Here is a 22449-nt window from a genome sequence, read left to right on the forward strand (position 1 = left end):
CTGGGATCAAGCCCACATTGGGCTCCCTGCTTGGTGGAGAGCTGCTTCTCTCTCTCCCTCTGCCTGCCATTCTGCTTACTTATGCTCTCTATCTCTGTCAATTAAATAAATAAAATCTTTTTTAAAAAATGAACTATTGGGACTTCATCAAGATCGAAAGCTTTTGCACAGCAAAGGAAACAGTTAACAAAACCAAAGGCAACTGACAGAATGGGAGAAGATATTTGCAAACGACATATCAGATAAAAGGCTAGTATCCAAAATCTATAAGGAGCTTAGCAAACTGAACACCCAAAGAACAAAAAATCCAATCAAGAAATGGGCAGAAGAAACACGCATTGCTGCAAAGAAGACGTCCAGATGGCCAACAGACACATGAAAAAGTGCTTCACGTGTACCTGAATGTCTATAGCAGCAATGTCTACAATAGCCAAACTATGGAAAGAACCTAGATGTCCATCAACAGATGAATGGATAAAGAAGATGTGGTATATATATATACACTATGCAGCCATCAAAAGAAATGAAATCTTGCCATTTGCAACAACGTGGATGGAACTAGAGGGTATTATGCTTAGCCAAATAAGTCAATCAGAGAAAGACAACTATCATATGATCTCCCTGATATGAGGAAGTAGAGATGCAATATGGGGGGGTTTGGCGGACATGAAAAGAATAAGTGAAACAAGATGGGATTGGGAGGGAGACAAACCATAAGAGACTCTTAATCTCACAAAAAAAACTGAGGGTGGGCGCCTGGGTGGCTCAGTGGGTTAAGCCACTGCCTTCGGCTCAGGTCATGATCCCAGGGTCCTGGGATCGAGTCCCGCATCGGGCTCTCTGCTCGGCAGGGAGCCTGCTTCCCTCTCACTCTCTCTGCCTGCCTCTCTGCCTACTTGTGATCTCTGTCTGTCAAATAAATAAATAAAATCTTTAAAAAAAAAAAACAAAAAAAAAAACTGAGGGTGACTGGGGGGAGGGGGGCAGGGAGACGGTGGTGGGGTTATGGACATTGGGGAGGGTATGTGATATGGTGAATGCTGTGAAGTATGTAAACCTGGTGATTCACAGACCTGTACCCCTGGGGCTAATAATACATTATATGTTTATTTAAAAAATTTAAAAATTAAAAAAAGAGCATGATTGCTGAACTAAATATTGAATTTATATAACTCTGCACTGAAGTGACTCCCATGTGTATAAATCATATGTAATTTGGATGAGGGCCACAGGATAAAACAGTAACACTAATACTTCCTGTGTGTCCAGACTCTTTAAATATATTGGATTATTTAATTTTCATCACAATCTTATCTGATATATATCGTCATTATCATCATCACACAGATAAGGAGGTGGGGCACCAAGACTTTAAGTAGCTTCCCAAGTTCACAAGGCATTCTAACTACAGCAGTGGGGCTTTAATGGAAAGGTCAGGTTCCAGGGTCTTCACCACAGTGCTGCATTGTCTTCCAAGGGTGAAATAAGTCAGAGTTAGCCTCTATCTCAGTATCTTTCAACCTACGATCTGAGGAACACCTATCTACAGCTAAACAAAATCACTCAGGTTGTTTCTTGAAAATGCAGACTTCGGAGCTCCAGCTCAGATTTACTGGATCAGAATCTTTGGTGAGTGGAGCCTAGGAATCTACATTTCAAAAACCCACCCAACATTTATGAATGAGAGTTCACCATTATTTTTTTTTACATTGATCACCAAGATTCTCAAGATAAAATGACCACATGATAGTAGCATTGATAGAATGCACTAGAAATATATGTGCCCATATTATACATAATCATACATAAAATTTTAATCTGGTGAGAAGCCAGATTAAGCCCACACCATGATTAAAAACATGCCATCCCCAGGGCTCTGCAAACTACAAAGACTTCCTGAAATCACTGTGGTTCCTTGCTATTTAGCAACAAGGAGAGGAAAAATGAGGAGATATGTCCCTTTTGCTACCATATTTTTTTATCATTGAGCAAAACCTGCAAAAACCCCAAAAGAAAAAAAAAGTGAAAGAAAAGAAAATACTTAGATCTCCATAAAAACAGGTTTGTTGTATTCTCAGTATAAAGGATGCTGCTAATGACTACAGCTCACTTTCCTAAGGGTTAAAAAGACTGTATGTGTAAGTGTAGGGGTCTCAGTACCATCACTTACTCTATTATTTCTAAAGGACAATGTGCCATGAATTCCACATAATAAAGCAAAAATATGTATCTATATATTATATCTATATATATATATATATAATATATCTATCTATACATCTAATTTATATCTAAGTGAGAAAATTAGAAATTACCCATGCTTGAAAATATGGCATCTTCCATTACTAAACAATACATTAAAAATAAAGCAGAGTTGATGAATAGGGAACTTCCTTATAACCACTGTAGACTTAGTCTAAAATAAATTAATTTTCATCCTTAAAATATACTATTTAACAAAGTATGTTGAAATAAGGATGTAGGTTTCCTATTCTCTGAGCAATGCCAAAAATATGAAGGGTAATAAGTTAACAAAATACTTTAACTTCATGTTTCTATATTATATGGTAAACAGTAGGACTATCTGCATAGAATTTAAAAGACTTTGTAAATAAAAGATATTTCCAAATAAGTCAGTTTTCATGCAAAATTATATCCAACTCTGTATTAATTAGGGTAATGGGAGCAAAGGACATCACAAATAAACCAAAATTATGGTTTAAAAATAATAAAAGGAAGAGATTTAAACTAAGTTAGTTAAAAAAGACCTCTGACACTCATGCATGCATTTATCATTCTTTAATCATCCTCTTAAAAGAATTACAATAATATTTGGATAATATTGAGGGAACACAAAACATCACATTCAAATGTCTTTATAAGAAAGTGTCATAGGAGCACCTGGGTGGCTCTGTCAGTTAAGTAGCTGACTCTTGATTTCAGCTCAGGGTCTTGGGATCAGCCCCATGTGGGACTCTGCACTAAGTGTGGAGTCTGCTTCCTTCCTTTTCCCTCTGCCTCTGCCCCTTCCCCCAACTCACATGTTCTCTTTCCAGGAGGACAAAGAGAAAGAAAGAAATACTAACATATAAAAAATGCATACTGTACAACAGTATAAATAATCACTTTTGGTCTTTACAAAAAACCTGTACAGGAGTATATTATCCAATTTCACAGATCAGAGAGATTAAGTAATTTGTTCAAAGTCCTAAATACAGTAGGGGGCAGAGATGTGATATGAACTCAATGAGACTCCAGAAACCAACATTTTTGGCACCCCATGCATTTCTCATGATTATCTTAATGGATTTAATTATGCTGGTTTTAGGGATTACACTAAAATAGTAATGTGGAACTTCTAAGACAATTCAGAGGAGAGAAGCAGCGGCATATGAGAGAAAAGAAGGATGGGGGCAAGGAGAGAGCAGAAGGGGACAAGGTGCTTCAAGACAGAACACCAAACCTGCGTACAGTTGAACCTGTTAAACTCACAGAAGTCTTGCTATTAATGGATTTCCTGTGATATTTTTTAATAAGGCTGAACTTTATCCTGCATCAAAGTACAGAAGTTATAATCAACATATGAATAACTGGGAAATAAGTAAGCTTTCAGGAAACTCCAGAAATATTGGGAGAAGGCTCTGAATTCTCACATGTTATGGACACAAGGGGACTGGAGGAACAATAATCATATGAAGGTCTTGGAGCAACAAAGAATATTCAGCCAATTCTGTAACTGAGTCTGAGAGGCAGTCCAGCTGCATATTCTTTCCCTTTTTTTCCCCTTCAAATTATTCTAGCTATTTTAGTATCATTTTTCTTTATATATAATAAAATTACTAAGACCACAATTACTGATTTAATGTTTTTCTATTTGGTCTTTATATCATGTAGATTTATATCATGTGAGTTATTTGAATTTGACTCCAAAAAGCATCTATCTACCACAGAATATCTTGAAGTATCATTTCTGCACAGAGCCACCCTAACCTTATTGCTTCTGCAGTTAAGAAGAGGGAAATCTAGGAGCACCTGGGTTGCTCAGTGGGTTAAGCCTCTGTCTTTGGCTCAGGTCATGATCTCAGGGTCCTGGGATCAAGCCCCGCATCGACCTCCCTGCTCAGTAGGGAGCCTGCTTCCCCCTCTCTCTCTGCCTGACTACTTGTGATTTCTTTCTCTCTGTCAAATAAATAAATAAAATCTTTAAAAAAAAGAAGAAGAAGAAGGAGAGGGAAATCTAGAAACAGCATGATAGCTCTAACCACAACAGGAAAATTTCTAGACACTAGACACCAAACAGGATTTGTATGGGCTAGAAACTCTGAGAGTCTTTCATACAGTTTTTCATACAGAGACAGTTTTCATACAGTTTTTCATACAAAGGGTTTTTTCTGAGCGTATTTCATAAAGCATATTTACTCATACAATTTTTTAAGGTCATAAAGATCTATTATGAACTTTATTCAGAATTAAACTGAATTACTCTCTGAATTCAAAGCCATGAATGCAAAATTACTCTGAATTCACTAATGCTCTGAATTGCAAATGTGATGTTGTTTAAGTTGTGGAAGGGTCTGAGTCAGGAATACACAGGCTGCTTGCAGTGTGAGCAGAGCGGAGGCAAAGATAAAATTATATTAGATATTTACTGGCATCCTAAAAGTGGTCAACAGGTAGCCTTGATCCACAAAGGAGTAAGAGAAAAGAAGGAGCAGAGTAGACCAGAGTCTAGGTTTCTGGACTGGGTCTGTGAGCAGTTAAAAAGGACAGAGTGAAGAACCGGAAACAAGCACCATGGAGAGCTCCAGGAAACATTAGTTACCCTTCTGCTGTCTTCCTGGTCAGCTCCATTGCACAAGGATCTCCTTCTTAGTCTAAGCATAAAGGCCTATTAAATACTTCTCTATACTGAAAGTCCATTAAGGCAGTAACTACATCATATTCATCATCTATGAAATATTACTCAATAGGTACTTAATAAGTGTAGGTTTAACAAATGATATTAAAGCCATCTAAATAAAATGCCTAATGTTGGTATTTTTCCTTGGATTCTAGTAAATGCCAGATTCATCAAGAATCTGAATTTTTCAAGAATCCTGAATTTTTCTAGGAGCATTGTGTTAAGTATATTCACACAATATTTCATGCAATCCTATTGCATCCAAAGATGATTTTACAGCACCACAAAGAAATTGAGGGTTGCAGAAAGGGAGGTGGGTGGGGCATGGGGTAACTGGGTATAGGCATTAAGGAGGGCCTCTGATGTGATGAGAACTGGGTGTTACACACAAACAATGAATCATTGAACATTACATCAAAAACTGTATGTTTGCTAATTGAATTTAAAGTTTTTTTAAAAAGGGAGAGAGAAAATAAACTGATATTCAAATAAATGATTACTTGCCTAGGTTTAGATAGCAAATTCAATAGCAACCATTCCAAGTTCAGTGTTCTTTTCATAGGACCTAAGTCTATGCACAGCATTTTAGGATAATAATCTCTGGGCTGATCTGGACACTATGGGTAGCAGACAATAATACCCTTCACCTATTCATTTACCATTGTTACATTTCTAAATATGCTTTCACTTAGGACAGGTTAGTGGAGTGTTAGTAAACTGCTTTCTGTGGGGGGGAAGAGCCTTAATTTTTGGCATTTGCTGGTGTAAATAATATCACCAAGGCTGATTTCAAGTTTCCCACATGACATTACTGAATACCGAGGTAGGAAGAAAAAGTGTGTAATTTCCTCTATGGGCCATTACAAGCTAGATCCAGTATACGGCTAGGCCATGAAAATAGGGAGTCAAGTATGTCTACCATTCACAGAGATGTCTGTGTCATCCCAGAAGTGACACAAATCCCTTTTTCTAACAATTCAATGCACATCCTCCTGTCTTTTCCCTCACTATAATAACTGAAGAGGCTGAATGTTCTAAATTATTGTGGAGGCTCCATCAGCGTGGGTTCCTGAGTGACTGTGTAAAGTAGAACATCTTGTCAACACCCAAAGGGCATGTAACATTAGTAAGGAATTAACTGTCTTGTATTAAGCCAGTGAGAATTCCTCCTACTATTAAATGTGAAACCTGTCCTATTATAAGTTGAATTAAAATCTGAGTGATAGAGCTGGCTTTGCTTTCTCTTTCCTAAAGAGTTTCAATGTTTTATTTAAAAAAAAAAAAGCCCAAAGTAGGAGGGGGGAAAGTCACATATAATTTGCATTAATGAAAGTATAAAGATAATTTTCAATTTACACATATTCAAGAGTATAAGAAAAACTAATTTTACTATTGATGTATTAGTAAGTAGGTATTATTTTCCCCATTTTTCTCAGACTCATGAAATTAGGTAATTTCATTAAGGTCAAAAAGATATTAAGTAGTGGATCTTAAATTTAAAAAGATACACTATGATCCTGCAATTGCACTACTGGGTAGTTAGCCCAAAGATACTGATGTAGTATAAAGAAGGGCCATCTGTACCCTAATGTTCATAGCAGCAATGGCCACAGTCGCCAAACTGTGGAAAGAACCAAGATGCCCTTCAACGGACGAGTGGATAAAGAAGATATGGTCCATATATACAATGGAGTATGATGCCTCCATCAGAAAGGACGAATGCTCAACTTTTTTATCAACATGGACAGGACTGGAAGAGATTATGCTGAGTAAAATAAGTCAAGCAGAGAGAGTTGATTATCATATGGTCTCACTTACTTGTGGAGCATAAGGAATAACACGGAGCACATGGGGAGCTGGAGAGGAGAAGTGAGTTGGGGGGAATTGGAGGGGTAGACAAACCATGAGACTGTGAACTCTGAGAAACAAACTGAGGGTTCTGGAGGGGAGAGGGGTGGGGGGGTTGGGTGAGCCTGGTGGTGGGTACTATGGAGGGCACGTATTGCATGGAGCACTGGGTGTGGTGCATTAACAATGAATTCTGGAACACTGAAAAGAATTAAAATAAAATAATAAAAACCATGCCCAACCCTTTTCGAAGTATTTGTTCCTGAATGACATACTATTCTTCAGAAATTAAAGAAATATGGTGGTTTCAAATATTTACTGAGAACCTACTATGGACTAAGTATCATGCCAGGCACAAAACATAATAATGCTAGCTAGATTTACATACTATCATTTTATTAAGCATTGTATTTTTAGAGAAATGTGATACAAGGAGAGAAATGTACCTAAAGCACAGAATAAATTCTATTTCAATATATACATATAGATAAACATGTGCATTTATATATAACACAAGTGTATAGATTTCATTTTTAAATGAAACATTCTATTTGGTTGATAACTTGGTATCAGCACACTAAAATCACTGGAAAATTTTCGAGGAAAAATCCACTATAAAGCATTGACCCAAAACATCTGAATTAAGGACGTACCTAATCCCTTTAAATAACACACCTGGTATAGTCTTCACACTTATTTAAGAGTCACCAGGTGAGAATAATTGGAGGCGAGCATAATAATCTTTTGTGTGGTCCATTGTAGACTTGAGTTTTTTAAAATTATGATTCCTAAACAAGTTTATGCCACTTGAGTATGATTTCTAAAATAGTCTTATCTTTAGAAAATCCATTAGTAGTCTCTGGCAACCAGCATAGCTATCTGAAACCAGAATATTTTCTATTAGTCTCAGCATCCCAATATGATCGTGTGGTTGCATACACTCCTTTCTCTAGGTGGAAGGTTATCTAAGGACAATTTATCCAAATTTACTTAACGGAAATGTGACCCAGGGGATGTGTTAGATTCCATGATCACACTGATAATTCTAGACTAATAGAAGCAATTTGTGCCATGTAAAAACCCAAAGAGTGCTGACAATTATTTGATGTCTTTGTAGGAAGTTTCCCTGAAGGAACAGAGGACAAAATTCGGCCTGAGAGTTTCTGTTTCTGTGGTTATATTCAAATATTCTATATATAGATACAGGTGCCTGAATGGAAAATCTGTATTGCTCAGAAATAAGATCCAGGATTTGGAGATTCCCTACAATGGAAATTAGGGACATAAGATGACTTTCTCTTTTGTTTTTAATAAAACTTTACATTCTTTTAACTTTCCTCTTTTTAACAGGTTTTCACCTGCATCAGAGGGAGCCTAAAACACCTGAGTCATTTATACAACCTATATGGATGAGTTGACTCATTGTCTCTGTTTGGTAAGAGTACCCTAATAAGTCACAGAAACGTAACCACCAAGGTTTTAAAGGAAAACTACAGAAGAAAAGAACCTACCACTGTCATAACATTTTATTTTTTATTTTTTTTTAATTATATTAAATCACAGACAAATTAAGGTGTTCTGTACCAGCACACATCAACTAGAGGCTAAAACCAAGTCCTCAGCCTGCTTCCTTGGATATCATCTGAATAAATGCATTAGTTTTTATTCATGAATATTTATACAGTTCCTTCCCAGGCATTGTGGCATATGCCATTGATAAAATGTGGTCTAGAGTGAAACAGAAAGAGAAAATCTGTACAGAAATAAAGTCATGGGGTGCTTGGGTGACTCAGTCAGTTAAGTGTCTGGTGATTTCCACTCAAGTCATGATCTCATGAGTCATGGAGCTGAGCACCCCCGGGGCTCCTTGCTCAGCACACAGTCTGCTTGAGATTCTCGCCCTCTGCCCCTCTCCCAGCTGGTGCTCTCTCTCGTTCTCTGTCTCTAGTCTCTTGAATAAATAAATCAATAAATCTTTAAAAAAATATTTAAGGGGGAAAAATCATCAAAGAGGGAGTTGCAGAAAAATTGCAGTAGAAAGCTAGAGGGAAAAGGAGAGCCTTTCAGATGGAAAAAGTCAGAAAAGGCTTGATGAAAGTGTTGTCATTTGCCGTGGAAGTTGTAAGTCAGACACAAAGCAAGGGCATTCTAGGAAAAGGAACAACTTAAGAGAAATCATGGGGCAAGAGAATGTGGTAGGAGATGGGATGAGGGACAGTATAAAGCTATATTTGACTAGAGCATAAAGGCAAGTGGTGGACAGGAGCTAGCAGGATTGGTTGAGGCTCATTGGTGGCCTTTGAATACCATGCTAAGGTCAAATAATAGACTGATTGTTCTTAGTACTTGGGATTGAAAACTGCTTTGTGAAATAGTCAAAAAGCCATTATTAATTCTACTAATAGAGCAGACATTTTCCAGATAGCAGAGTACATGGGAGATAACACCAGGGATATACTATCTAATCTCAGACATTTCTCTTCTGCAGAAAGTGCACATGTAAAACATTATCACTCATCAGCCATCTGAACGGGAGAGCCAAAGTCAGTAGTGGTATTTGTATCAGTAGGTTCAGCTCAATTTCCTTTGCATCAACCTGACACGTTATTTTGGCATTTCGTTTAGGAGCAAAATAAGCTTATTATCTTTAAAATGCATTGTAATGTGTGTCCTTTGTTCAGCTGCCACTAATTGTACGCTAGAAATGGGGTAACAGCAGAACCAGAGGCTTTTGGGGTGAGAACTAGATATGAATTTAAGATAATATGATAATAGATACTGTGTCTTTTTATTATTTTCTTAATTATAGGAGACTGAGCTTAGAGACTTGTCTAAACAGAGTCCCCATCACCTCATCCTCTTAGCATCTCCCTCCTCACTCAGAGTAATCCTCAGTGCTTCTCTGCTGTTAATTATCAATTAAAAGGTGCTTAGTGCCCATTAAATACTGGGGAACAAGGCCAAGGGCAGAAACACCATAAATGTTTATTGAATGGATGACTGAATGGGTAGGTGTGTTAGGCATGAGATAAAGCCACAGCCATGCAATATTCCTGTTCTTCTAGGCAAGAGTTTTACTAGAGGAAATACCACTGGTAGCAATCCAAATCACCTGTAGAAGTGGTTCAAATACTTCTCAATAAATTGCCAATAATGCAAAAGAAATGTCGTCATTTGTACATGTTTCACAATCCGTAATCAATGTCTTAATCAGAAAGTAAGAACAAGTTGCCTCGGTGAACCTGCTAGCTCAAGACACTGCGGGTTTCGATCATGCTTAAAGTATTTGAGGAAAAAAGAGACTCAGAACCTCCTACACTCCTTCCAACTGTGGTCACAGAAAGTCAGACTCAACACCAGTCATACCGTGGGCAAGTTGGTTGAAATAACCATAACATCAAATTTGGCCATTTTTATTTAAAACAGAGCAGTAAAATCTTCATCATTGTAACATCGACTGTACCCAGTAAATACTGAGTAACTAGTATGGGCAGGGAACTGGATGAGTAAAACAGGCCGATGGGACCGTTATATTTCACATTGCCTTTTCACCTATACTCTTACCATAATATCCACCTTCCGAAAAATCCACATCACAGTATCTACTTTTCCTACAAGGCTGAGAGTTCTGAGAATAAAGAACCGATATTCTAGGGCTTGAATGGAGTAACGGTGGAAACTTTCATTAAGTTGGGAAAATTAATCCAGGCCTTGTTTTAAAAAGGAAAAAGCAAACAAAACTGGCATTCAGTGTGGTGCATAAACAATGAATTCTGGAACACTGAAAAGAAATTTAAAAAAATAAAAATTTTTAAAAAACTGGCATTCAACAATGATGCCTCAACTTGCTATGGTGAAAAGTGCACTTTCACAACAGTTCTACCCCTTCAACCAGGAGTCCACGCATACATTTTTTTAAAAAAAATGTAGGGAAGCTGAGACAGCAAGAGTAAATGATGCAAGGGGTATCTTCATTTGAGTCATCCCAGAAGGATTCTAGAGCACGTTGTGTATTGGGAGGTACAAAGGATGCTAATAGGAAGAGGAGAAGTGATACAGGAAAAGAAATGCGGCCTCAAAAGTCCGCTTTTAACCCTGCTCCCATGTGGACAACGGGAGCTTATTCCTGCAGAGACTGAAAGGCTGTTCCTGAGGGGTCTCATGCTCTGGCTAAACAGCCTTCTTCTGTTCTGAAGGAAAAAAAAAAAAAAACACAAAAACCCTCTTGGGCACGGTAATGCAGATATGGGAGTTGGAAGTAGGCCAGAGCACACTGAAAACCCTGGGAAATATGGACAAGTCACTCAAAATATCCACTCCAGGAGGTCCTAGGTACCATTTGCAGCAGAACTGGATTTCAGCATGTCGTATCCTGAATTCTGGGCGTACGTACTCTCCTCCATATCACCCTAACACAAGGCTTACAGTCATACATTACTGAGTGCATTTTAGTATCCAAATACCAGTTGGTGTTAAAATAAACCAGGAATGCAGATCCACCAAATAACCACAGCCAACAGAACTCAAGTGCTTCCCTTGTCATGGGAACTATGCTACTAAGTATTTCATTTGTAGCACCTTAATTTTATTCTCAGCACAATTCTACCAAGTAAAGAACTATCGCTGCCATCTCTACATTGTGAGGAGGAACGTAAGGCACGGAGAACTTAACAGTCTCGAGGAAATGTGGCTCTTAAGAGGCAGGGCTGAGAATCCAACCCAGGTAGCCCCGTACTCGGGGCTAGAGTCCTGTACTAGACTAGTCCCCATACTAGACTCCCATACTAGAGTCGATGCCCCTAACCATTATTCTCTACAGGCTCTATCTCTTTCTGTTCTGGAGGTAGGAGTGTATAATAAAATCAATCTCCAGGTTCAATTATCGGAAAACTATATGAGAAATCTAAATGCACTCTGTGGGGGTGCCTGGGTGGCTCAGTGGGTTCAAGCCACTGCCTTCAGCTCAGGTCATGATCTCAGGATCCTGGGATCGAGCTCTCTGCTCAGCAGGGAGCCTGCTTCCTCCCCCCTCTCTGCCTGCTTCTCTGCCTACTTGTGATCTCCGTCTGTCAAATAAATAAATGAAATCTTTAAAAAAAAAAAATGTACTGTACGGTGACATCAATGCCTTTCATGGCCACTGAAACTTAATACTACCAAATTCATGGGATCAAAACACCTTTACAAATGCACTATATATACTGTCTTTGGTAAAAGCATTCTCCGTGATTGCAAGGGAAGATATACATAAACTTGTATACACTTTATAAAACATGCCAACAACAAAGTAAAATACACAGACTTTGTAAGATAATCGTACCTTCACTGTCCACATTCCAGCCTCTGGCTCTTTAACATTCACCACCTTGGCAGAGTTATGGATATTTAATAGCTCATTCAAGCCAAATCCCTTTTTTATCAGCTTCCCTAAAAGACATAAAGGTAACAAGCACAATCTTTATTTCAGCTATGTGTGTTAGCTGTATACATTTCCAGTATAAATTACCTGATGGACATTTGTGCCTTTAGCTCAAAACATTATTTATATCTAAAATAGGTTTAATTTTATGGTTTCTGGATATTGACACTGAAGTATCAGATTCCCATTTGCCATGTGGATTTGGTCTAAAAATAAGAATAATAATTGACAGACTAATCATTTTGCCAAAGCCAAACTAGATAACAATTTTATGGCTACTGAGAAGTTAGGTGCTGTCACTAGAGATATTCTGATTAACAGAAGGCAAGAACAGTAAACCAGAATAAATGTCTTTTTGGAGATCACTCAAGGTATTACTAACTTAAGAGCCTTGGGCCTTTTTGTGCACAAAGCACAGAATGTTAAGCTGTTTTCCAGTGAGCACAGGAGAAGGCTTTTATTGTCATATTTAAAGGAGGCAGTGGAATGAAGTAGCATGATACCATCTCCTACTGACCTGAGATTTATCTCAAGTATCTAATAGTTGGAACCTAGAGAAGAAGAAAAGCAAATTTGGAAGTAAGCCAGAGTTTAGTTACTGACTTCACTCTTGGCTCTCCTATGGACTACTTCTACAGTTAAAAAACTAGTCAATTATAAGAATCCCATGTTTGCATCAAAAGTTTTACTGTCACATAACTTTTTAAAATATTGATGTCAATGTCAATGACTTTTTTAAGTAGTAGAACCATCATGTAATGGATATGGGGCATTTTTAATTATCCAGATTGTGAAAACCACAACTCTTTCCTGGGTAGCATGGATATTAGAAGGGAATGCTACCTCTATGGACAAATTCATTTATTTGGCTAAACCTGGAGGAGGCTTGAAAGATAGGTTTTGTTTGTTTTGCACATTTCAATTTGATTGGTAGTATGAATGCCTTAAAGACAATTTCCTGGGCTGTATTCTTTTAGGGATTAGCTATTCTCTAAGACTCAGATTGAATAAATAAGAAAGCTAGTTACTCTCTTTCGATGTATAAATCCTCACAGATAGGTTAAAAAAAAGTAACACACTAAAACCACAATGGAAATAACAATATTTTTGCAAACATCAACAGGTAAGAAAAATATTTCTAAATGCAACCAGTAGGGAAATGAGGTTTTTATCTTTACTAGATTACTTTTCAATGTAAGTCTTATTATAATATTAACTAGTAATGAAATCAGGCCAATTCCTAGGGTTGTAACATATAATTGGGAAAACAGTAAATTTTTTTTAACAGTAAATTTTTTAAAAAGATTGTATTTATTTATTTAACAGAGAAAAAGAGAGAGACCAAGCACGAGGAGCGGCAGGCAGAGGGAAAGGGAGAAGCAGGCTCTCCACTGAGCAAGGAGCCCAATGCGGGGCTCTATCCCAGGACCTAGAGATCATGATCTGAGCCAAAGGCAGATGCTTAACCATCTGAGCCACCCAACCACCCCAAAATATTATTTTAATAAGAGCATGAATGTGGTCTTTAATTGTCTTCTGTAAAATTAAACCTTACAAAGAATATGACATGATAAAAAACTAGGCAGTTTGGTCACCTGGGTGGCTTAGTGGGTTAAGCAGCTGCCTTCAGCTCAGGTCATGACCCCAGGGTCCTGGGATGGAGCCCCATGTCGGAGTCCATGTCACCCCACCCCGTCTTCTTCAGCCCCTCCCCCTGCTTGTGCTCTCTATCTTGCTCGAACGCTGTCAAATAAATAAATAAAATCTTTTAAAAAAAGAAAATGAACTAGGCAGTTGTTTTCAAAGGAGACTTTTCATTTCATTCATTAAAAATACATAAAACACTGAATTTTACAGAACATGTTACCATGAAATATTTCCTCCTACAGAAATTAGGAAAACATAACTTTAGGCTCAAATTTAATTTTTTTCCTTTTGAGCAGTTTAGCTACAATTCAGTGACTCAATATCTACTTAAATTATTAGGAGTCTCAGGTTTTTAAAAATCTCATGGTAATTCAATTAATAATTACGACTAAAACAGTTTCATCTTTTTAAACATCTTTCCTAGTCACTTTTGCATTTGCTAAATTATTCATAAAGTTAGCATTAACCTGACATAAGTAAGTGCACAAAAAAACTTTTACCTTTTATGGTTTTTGTATTTTATCATATGATGTTTGATATATCTCACCTAAGGGATTACGAATTTCAATCCCTGGAGAAGGGCCACTCAGAGACACAGTAACCTCTTTTAGGCTGGGATCAAAAGGAATTTTCCAAGTGTTTACAGCTTGTTCCAAATGATCTGTTGATAAGAGGTGAACTTTAGAGGACTGTACTGCCTCCTCTACCCATTTTAACACCTAGAAGAGAGAAGAAGAAGTGTGAGAGGTATCGGGGACATTTATAGTCTTACACAGCCTCGACTCTAGATGTGGTATTTTTGCTTTGGTGAGTCACATGGTTCAGGCACTTCCTGTCCTGGTTTCTTTTCATCCCAGTGAAGAGCAACCTTTTCCTACTTCCAGTTCTTGTAGCAGATTCAGAATAAAATACTACTTTAACCCATGCTCAGATGTCAGGTTTTCTACTTGCAATAATATATTCAAAATGAGATGATGGTGTCCAAAAGCCAGTTACACAAAATATGCAGAGATATTACAGACGTTTCATATTTTTCAAAAGAATGAAAAGAACCTTTAAAAAGAACATGGTATTGCCAATATTGCGAGATCGCTTTTCCCACCATTCTCTCTTTCTGGATTTCTTTCAATACCCAATTTTTAAAAGATAATTAGCTCCTTGGGGCACCTGGGTGGCTCAGTGGGTTAAAGTCTCTGCTTTCGGCTCAGGTCATGGTCCCAGCGTCCTGGGATCGAGCCCCGCATCGGGCTCTCTGCTCAGCGAGGAGCCTGCTTCCCTCTCTCTCTGTCTGCGTCTCTGCCTACTTGAGATCTCTGTCTGTCAAATAAATATTTAAAAAAAAAAAAAAAAGATAATTAGCTCCCTCCCAATCCCCCCCCCCAAAAAAAGAAAAATGGAAGGGGAGGCAAACCATAGGAGACTATGGACTCTGAAAAACAACCTGAAGGTTTTGAAGGGTCGGGGGTGGGAGGTTGGGGGAACCAGGTGATGGGTAATAGGGAGGGCACGTGTTGCATGGAGCACTGGGTGTTGTGCAAAAACAATGCACTGGGTGTTGTGCAAGAACAATGAATACTGTTACGCTGAAAAAAAATAAATTAAAAATGAAAAAAGTAAAAAAAAAATTTTTTTTAAATTAAAAAAAGATAATTAGCAAACTAATCCAATTTCAATATATTGGGTCTATGAATTATTGGGATATAGTATACATTAATTATATGTAGAATGTTGTACCATATATAGTATATTAAATATTGAAAAATAATTGCAAGACCAGCAAAATATTCATTTTTATAATAAAATAAATAAATACCAAAAACAATAGGAAAAATGACCCCTGCATTTTTTAAATCATAGAAAAATATTTCAGATTAGAACCAACTCAAGTAGTGTATTTTGAAAAGTAGTCTTAGGCAAAATATTAAAAAATTGGATTATAAAAACGTGTTAATGCCTCACTGTGAACAAGAAAGACTTCCGGTTCTCAGAAGTGTTCTGCAACAGTAAATGCAATTTCTCATTAAACAAATAGTGCATGTCTGGATAGGTATTGCTTAGTCGAACTTACTACAATTAATTCTTTTTTTTTTTTAAAAGATTTTATTTATTTATTTGACAGACAGATCACAAGTAGGCAGAGAGAGAGAGAGGAGGAAGCAGACTCCCTGCTGAGCAGAGAGCCCGATGTGGGGCTCGAACCCTGGGATCACGACCCGAGCCGAAGGCAGAGGCTTTAACCCACGGAGCCACCCAGGCGCCCCCTACAATTAATTCTAAATCATGATAATCTTTAAGCCACCTCTGATCTTTCTCTGGTTCATATGTCTTTCAAGATTATATCCTATTATGAATAATTTTCCTTGAATTAGTCATAAAACACTAAACAGAGCTGAATATTAAGCTATAGCCTAACTATTCAAAATAAAGACATTTTAAAACTACAATAGCAGGGGCGCCTGGGTGGCTCAGTGGGTTAAAGCCTCTGCCTTTGGCCTGGGTCATGATCTCAGGGTCTTGGGATTGAGCCCCATATTGGGCTTTCTGCTCAGCAGGGAGCCTGCTTCCCCCTCTCTCTCTGCCTGCCTCTCTGCCTACTTGTGATCTCTCTCTGTCAAATAAATAAATAAAATCTTTAAAAAAAATTACAATAGCAGTACTCACTAAACAATTAAGGAAACAACAAATACTGTGAAATAACTTCACTCCCCATAAAAACTATACCTTGATATTTGTCCTCTAGAAGGAGGAAAGTGGCTACACATATTATCATATAAATAACAACAGTAAGGCAATTATATTCATTCATAAAACAAAAGTTTATGATTCAAGGTACTTTTCCAGGTACTGAGCAAGTATTTTAATCAATATTTAGTAAACACCCTTCTTCTCTGGGCTAGTGTTCACGAGGTTTTTTGCATGTTTTATATATTATTTTATTTTAAAATAAATCTTCCTGTCTTTTCTTTAGGGTCAAGAACCACACATAACTCTTTGATCTTGGTATACCCAATACCAAGTGATATGCTCTACACATGATGAAAGTGAGATATGCACTAATGTGCATGAAATTGGTCATAATGATGATAATAATGATGTCTTCTTAGATAAAAGAATATTATGGGAACAGGGATCCCTTGTTGAAATGACATATATAAAGTGCCTATCATATAGTCAGTCATATGCCACATAGTACATATTCAGGTTTCCTTCCCACTATATCTCAATTCCCTTTTCTTCCCCTAAATGAATATTTCAACAATGGCTTCAAAAGCCAAGTGAAAAAAATCATGCATAAACGTCAAATAAACACTGAAAAGAAATAAAATAAAATAAAATAAAATGGAAAAAAATAATTCTGTAAATGAAAAAAGAAAGGCAAAGTCCTTCCAGGTAGAAGAGAGGACCTGAAAAAACACACAAAAACAGAAGTTTTCCAAATATGCTGGGAACATGATTGAAGCCAAGTGGCTACTTCAGTGTTCAGAAGAAGCAGAACATGAAGTTGGAAGCTTGTATCAAGGGCAGACTATGTATTGTCAGAAAGTCAGGATATGATCTTTGGATTTTATCCTAAATACCCCTGTGAAAAATTATTGAAGGGGTCAAAGCAGAGGACTAATACACTGAAGTGGTATTTTACAAAAAAACAAAAACACCTTATAGTGGTGTCATAGACAAATTAAATAGAAAAACCAAATTCATTACAATTAATTACCTCTAAAATAAAATGATATACTTCCTCAAATTTTAACTTTATAAGGCACCAGGAATTTTACATATGAAGTGAAGCATATATCAACATAATTGTCTAAAGAAACAGATGCTATATTTGAAAAATGGGTTCTCAGTGTTCTTGCTTGAGCTGAAATGTATGGATCATCTCTTCATCAAATCTGTGCATATGGCTGCAGAGATTAGACTTGTTATAATATTTGACCACAAATAAAACACATTTTAATAATTAGAGGGCTGACATTTTTATTTCTTATACATAGAACATGGCTGCCTAACTCAAGAAAATGGGAAAGATTGGCTTATTGGCTCAGAAAGCAATTGATAAATTTGACTGATAATAAAGTTTGAGGTAATGTCTGGCATAGAGACAAAAGAGGGAAGAGAACAAGAAAAAATTGAACAAATGAATAGAACATTTGTTTTAAGGGCAAGACACATAACGTGGCTATAAATAATTCTCAACTGAATAGGAAAAGAAGAATTAGAAAACAAGAATTGCATAGTACCTCAAGTTTAACAATGAATTGCAACAGAAACAGAAGAAATTTTTTACACATCTTTTTTTTTCATCCTCTTTAAATGCATAGTATTATCTGTGGGTGGCTCCTCAAATATATCTTTCCTTCAAACTCCAAGCAGGGAGGTTATAACCTATCACTGGATATCTATCCATTGTCTATTAGGTATGCATAGAAATCACCAAGTTTTAGGCATTCTTATAAAAATGGAAGACTTTCTAATTTAGTTGCATTTTCCTAAGGCAAATGTGTTCAAATGGAATGGAATATAACCACTTTTGGGTTTACTCAATCCCATTTCCAATTCATCAACATTTACGAGGCTTTCACAAAGGGATTACTATGTATCATAACATTACTTGTGAAAGATACAGTACAGACTTCTGAAAAATCACTTTTTTATCCTCTTATAAGAAAAACCAAATTGAAAACAGATGTAATCCATTTTGTTAGAAAATATAGATTTTACCAGCATATGAATACAAGTAGAGCACTGCAAGCTACATTATCACTATTAGTGGGGTTTCTGGCCTCTTACATTGTCACATATAAGAAAAAAAAATCTTTAATTGTCTAACCATGAGAAATGTCCTCCTGAGATTGGAAATGATTTTCTGTTTTAATGACAATGGAACAGAATAATGTGACAATCTTTGCATTGGTGCATTTTTATAGACATAAAAACAGTTTCAAACCACTATGGAACCATTAATTATACATTAAAAATTTTAATGCAAAAATGTTTCTCTAATGATTTTTCCAGTTTATATCTCAAAGGGACTGTGAAACCATCTAATACAGCTCCTGTATTTTACAGATGAGGAAACTGATATTTGAAAGAGTTCTTATTCCCTTTAAACACCTAACCAGACAGATTCTAGCTCAATAATTATATTTTATATAAGCCCCTGTATTCCTAAAGATACTCTCTTAGTATAAACATTTTGCATCCTATGTAATGATCAGTATTTAAAAGTAAGTTCATGTCTATTCCACTCTGGAATGAGATGCAAGTATTGTTTCAAAGCACAAAACCAGGATATATTGATGAGAAGTTTTAAGATTCACTGTTTTAGCAACTCTCAAATATACACTGCCATGCTATTCATGATTACATCCCCAAGACTTGCTTTATTTATAACTAAAAGTCTGTCCCTTTTGACCCCCTTCCTCCATGTCTCTCACCCCTTTACCACCCTCCACATTTAGCAAACACCAGTCTGTTCTCTGTAGCTATGAGTTAAGTTTTTGTTTTCCGTTTTGTTTTAGATTTTTCCTATAAGTGAGATCATCCAGTATTTATCTTCTGCCTGACTTATTTCACTTAGCATAATGAAATATGGTCCTCGAGGTCTATCCATGTTGTCACAAATGGCAATATTTCCTTCTTTTTATGGCTGAAAAATATTCCCAAGTAGATATATACCACATCTTCTTTATTCATTCATCTGTCTATAGAAACTCAGGTTGCTTTCATGTATTGGCTATTGAAAATAATATTGCAATGAACAAGGAGGTGCATATATCTTTTCAAGTTATTGTTTTCATTTTCTTTGGATTAAAAACTCAGAAGTGAAACCAATAGATCATATGATAGTTCTACTTTTCATTTTTTGAGGAACCTCCACACTAGTTTCCATAAGGGCTGCATTCCCCCCAAGAGAGCACAATGGTTCCCTTTTCTCCACATCTTATTTCTAGTCTTTTTGGTAAGAGCCGTTCTAACAGGTGTGAGGTAGAATCTCATGGTGGTTTTGATTTGCACTTCCCTGATGATGAGTGATACTGAACATCTTTCTATATACCTGTTGACCAGTATGACATACCAGTATGTCTTCTTTGGGAGAATGTCTATTCAGATCCTATGCCCATTTTATTTATTTGTCTTTTAATCAACGTCTTATAGTTTTTAGTATATATTTCTTTTACCTCCTTGGTTAAATTTATTCCTAGGTATTTTATTCTTTTTGATTCAAATTGGAAGGATTTTTTAATGTAATGAATTACATCCAAATGGATTTCCCCCGAATATCTTTTCTCCACTCACTGGAAAAACAGAAATATGGTAAGGTGTTAGACACAATTTGTAATTAAATTACACATCTATTTGTATTTTGTTGTTTTGTTTATCGTTTTTCTTCCCTACTAAACTCTAAGTCCCATGAGAGAGAGTACAGAGCATGACAGACATGGTCACTACTATATCTCCTGAAGTCAATACCATGCATGGGATATAGTAAATTCCTAATAAACATTTGTGAGAGAGAGGGGAAATGGGAAAGAGGGAGGTAGAAAGTGAAGGAGAAATTAACTGTATGTCAGATCTTTACTTTTAGACGTAAGAGTGTGTGAAAAGGCAGGATTTGGCTCTGTATTCATTTGTGACAAACCCTCTCTCAGCCCTGAATTTTCAACACAGAAGCTGAATAGAGCACAAACTTGCATGTGTGGTCTTAAATGTGAGCACCAAGCTCTATTAAGCTTTTCTTTATTTGGAGAGTTAGCTTGGGATTTAAAAATCCAATGGAGTAACCTCTAAAATTAAGTCAGTTTTTTCCTATTTAAATGCCAACATGTATGCTTCTCCACAGCACTGGATGCAGATTTTCAAGTTCAGAAATGGTAGAAAGTTAGTCAGAAAATGAATTCAACAAAGCAAGAGCAACATAAAAGGCTGAGTTAGGTGTAAATGTACCCATCTAATAATCAGAACCCATTCCAAAAAAGATTGGTGTAACCTTACTACTAATAATAGCAAGCACTTTTACAGTGTAATAACATGCCAGGTCCAACAAATTTGTAACAGCTCTTCAACACAGTTATGGTTATCTCCATTCTATAGATGGAAAAAAAAAATGGAGACATAGATCCCAAAGTCTGTAAGTCATACAACGAGAAAGAAGCAGGGCTGGCCTTTTGATCCCAATAATCTTGTACATTTCTGAACTATAATAAAGAAAAAAATGGCAGTTTTCAAGAATAAATCAAAAATATAAGTAGTGAAAAACAAAAATCGATGCAGGTGTTTTTAATGAGAAGTGGCAAGCAAAACAGTAATCTGATTAGCTGTATGTTTTTATGACCATTGGGCAACAAATTATCAAGAATTAAATTATATATCAATATTAAAGTCTTTAAATCTACATTATATTTGATGTGAGAAAGACTTACTACATTTTTGTGGTAGACCCCATGTAATAGCAGAGGCAGGCTTCATCTATGATGAAGCTATCATCATATGTATAAGATGATATATACATATATGTAATACATGTATATATGATATATACATATTATATGATATATACATATTATATGATATAATATATGATATATACATATATGTAATAGCAGAGGCAGGCAGAGATCATCTCTCTCTTAGCCAGAGCAGACCTGATCCTCTGGATAACCAGGACAGCCTCTCCCACCCCTCCCCCGCCCCGCCCCAAGGTCCAAGTTCATTTCTAATGCACAGCATAGCATGGAGCCTATAATTCGGAATATTCTTAGAGTCACCAAGTACTTATTGAGCATCTACTGAACATAAAGGATAGTACGGCATATTATAAAGAATACCAAAGAAATAGAAACACATTTCCTGCCTTATAAGACATGACAACCTAGTTGGAGAACTGGGACAGACATTAAAAACAAATTATCTAGCTTACTTTCTAGTAATAAATAAGCAAGATGAGAATACAAACACTCAGTGTATAGTCCCAAACTGTGATGCACTTTTCTACTCAAAAAGTTTTAATGATTCCAGTTACATCTGGGATAAAGTCCAAGCCAACAGTACACTAAAAGCTGACAATGTCAGCAGTCACCCTGAATGGAGGCAATAAAGAGGTGTACTGTCTGTAGGAAAATAATAATAAAACTTACTAAAAGTTGGTCTTTTTTTTTAATATCTCCATATCATAGTAAACAACGTCAGTCAAAAATTCTTCTTTGGAAAAAAAATCTTGGTTGGTATGAAATGTAAACAATTGCTCCTGTTATTGTTGAGAATTAATAACACACATAAGCTTCAAAATAGCACATTTTATTAATTTCCCTTTAAGAAACGTGTTCTGGGGGCACCTGGGTGGCTCAGTGGGTTAAGCCTCTGCCTTTGGCTCAGGTCATGATCCCAGGGTCCTGGGATCGAGCCCTGCATCGGGCTCTCTGCTCAGCGGGAAGCCTGCTTCCCCCTCTCTCTCTGCCTGCCTCTGCCTACTTGTGATCTCTCGTTCTCTGTCAAATAAATAAATAAAATCTTTTAAAAAAAAAAGAAAAAAAAGAAACGTGTTCTGCAGAGACATTAATTCAGAGAACTCCCAATTATACAACAGGTATGTGGTCATGTAAACTATGCTACTCAATTTCATTTCAAGCGTAAG

General features: G+C 36.6%; 1 protein-coding gene across 1 annotated transcript in view; it reads right to left on the reverse strand.

Annotated features, from left to right (window-relative positions):
* HMCN1 (hemicentin 1) overlaps positions 1-22449 on the reverse strand; it is a 498146-nt gene that overhangs the window by 292556 nt on the left and 183141 nt on the right. Inside the window, exons 5-6 of the mRNA XM_045983171.1 lie at positions 14362-14533; positions 12069-12175 (exon numbers count right to left, since the gene is read on the reverse strand). Coding sequence (XP_045839127.1) covers positions 12069-12175; positions 14362-14533 — 279 coding nt within the window. The remainder of the gene's footprint in view (positions 1-12068; positions 12176-14361; positions 14534-22449) is intronic.

The sequence above is a fragment of the Meles meles genome, chromosome 17, assembly GCF_922984935.1.
Source record: "Meles meles chromosome 17, mMelMel3.1 paternal haplotype, whole genome shotgun sequence".
In the NCBI taxonomy this organism is placed as follows: domain Eukaryota; kingdom Metazoa; phylum Chordata; class Mammalia; order Carnivora; family Mustelidae; genus Meles; species Meles meles.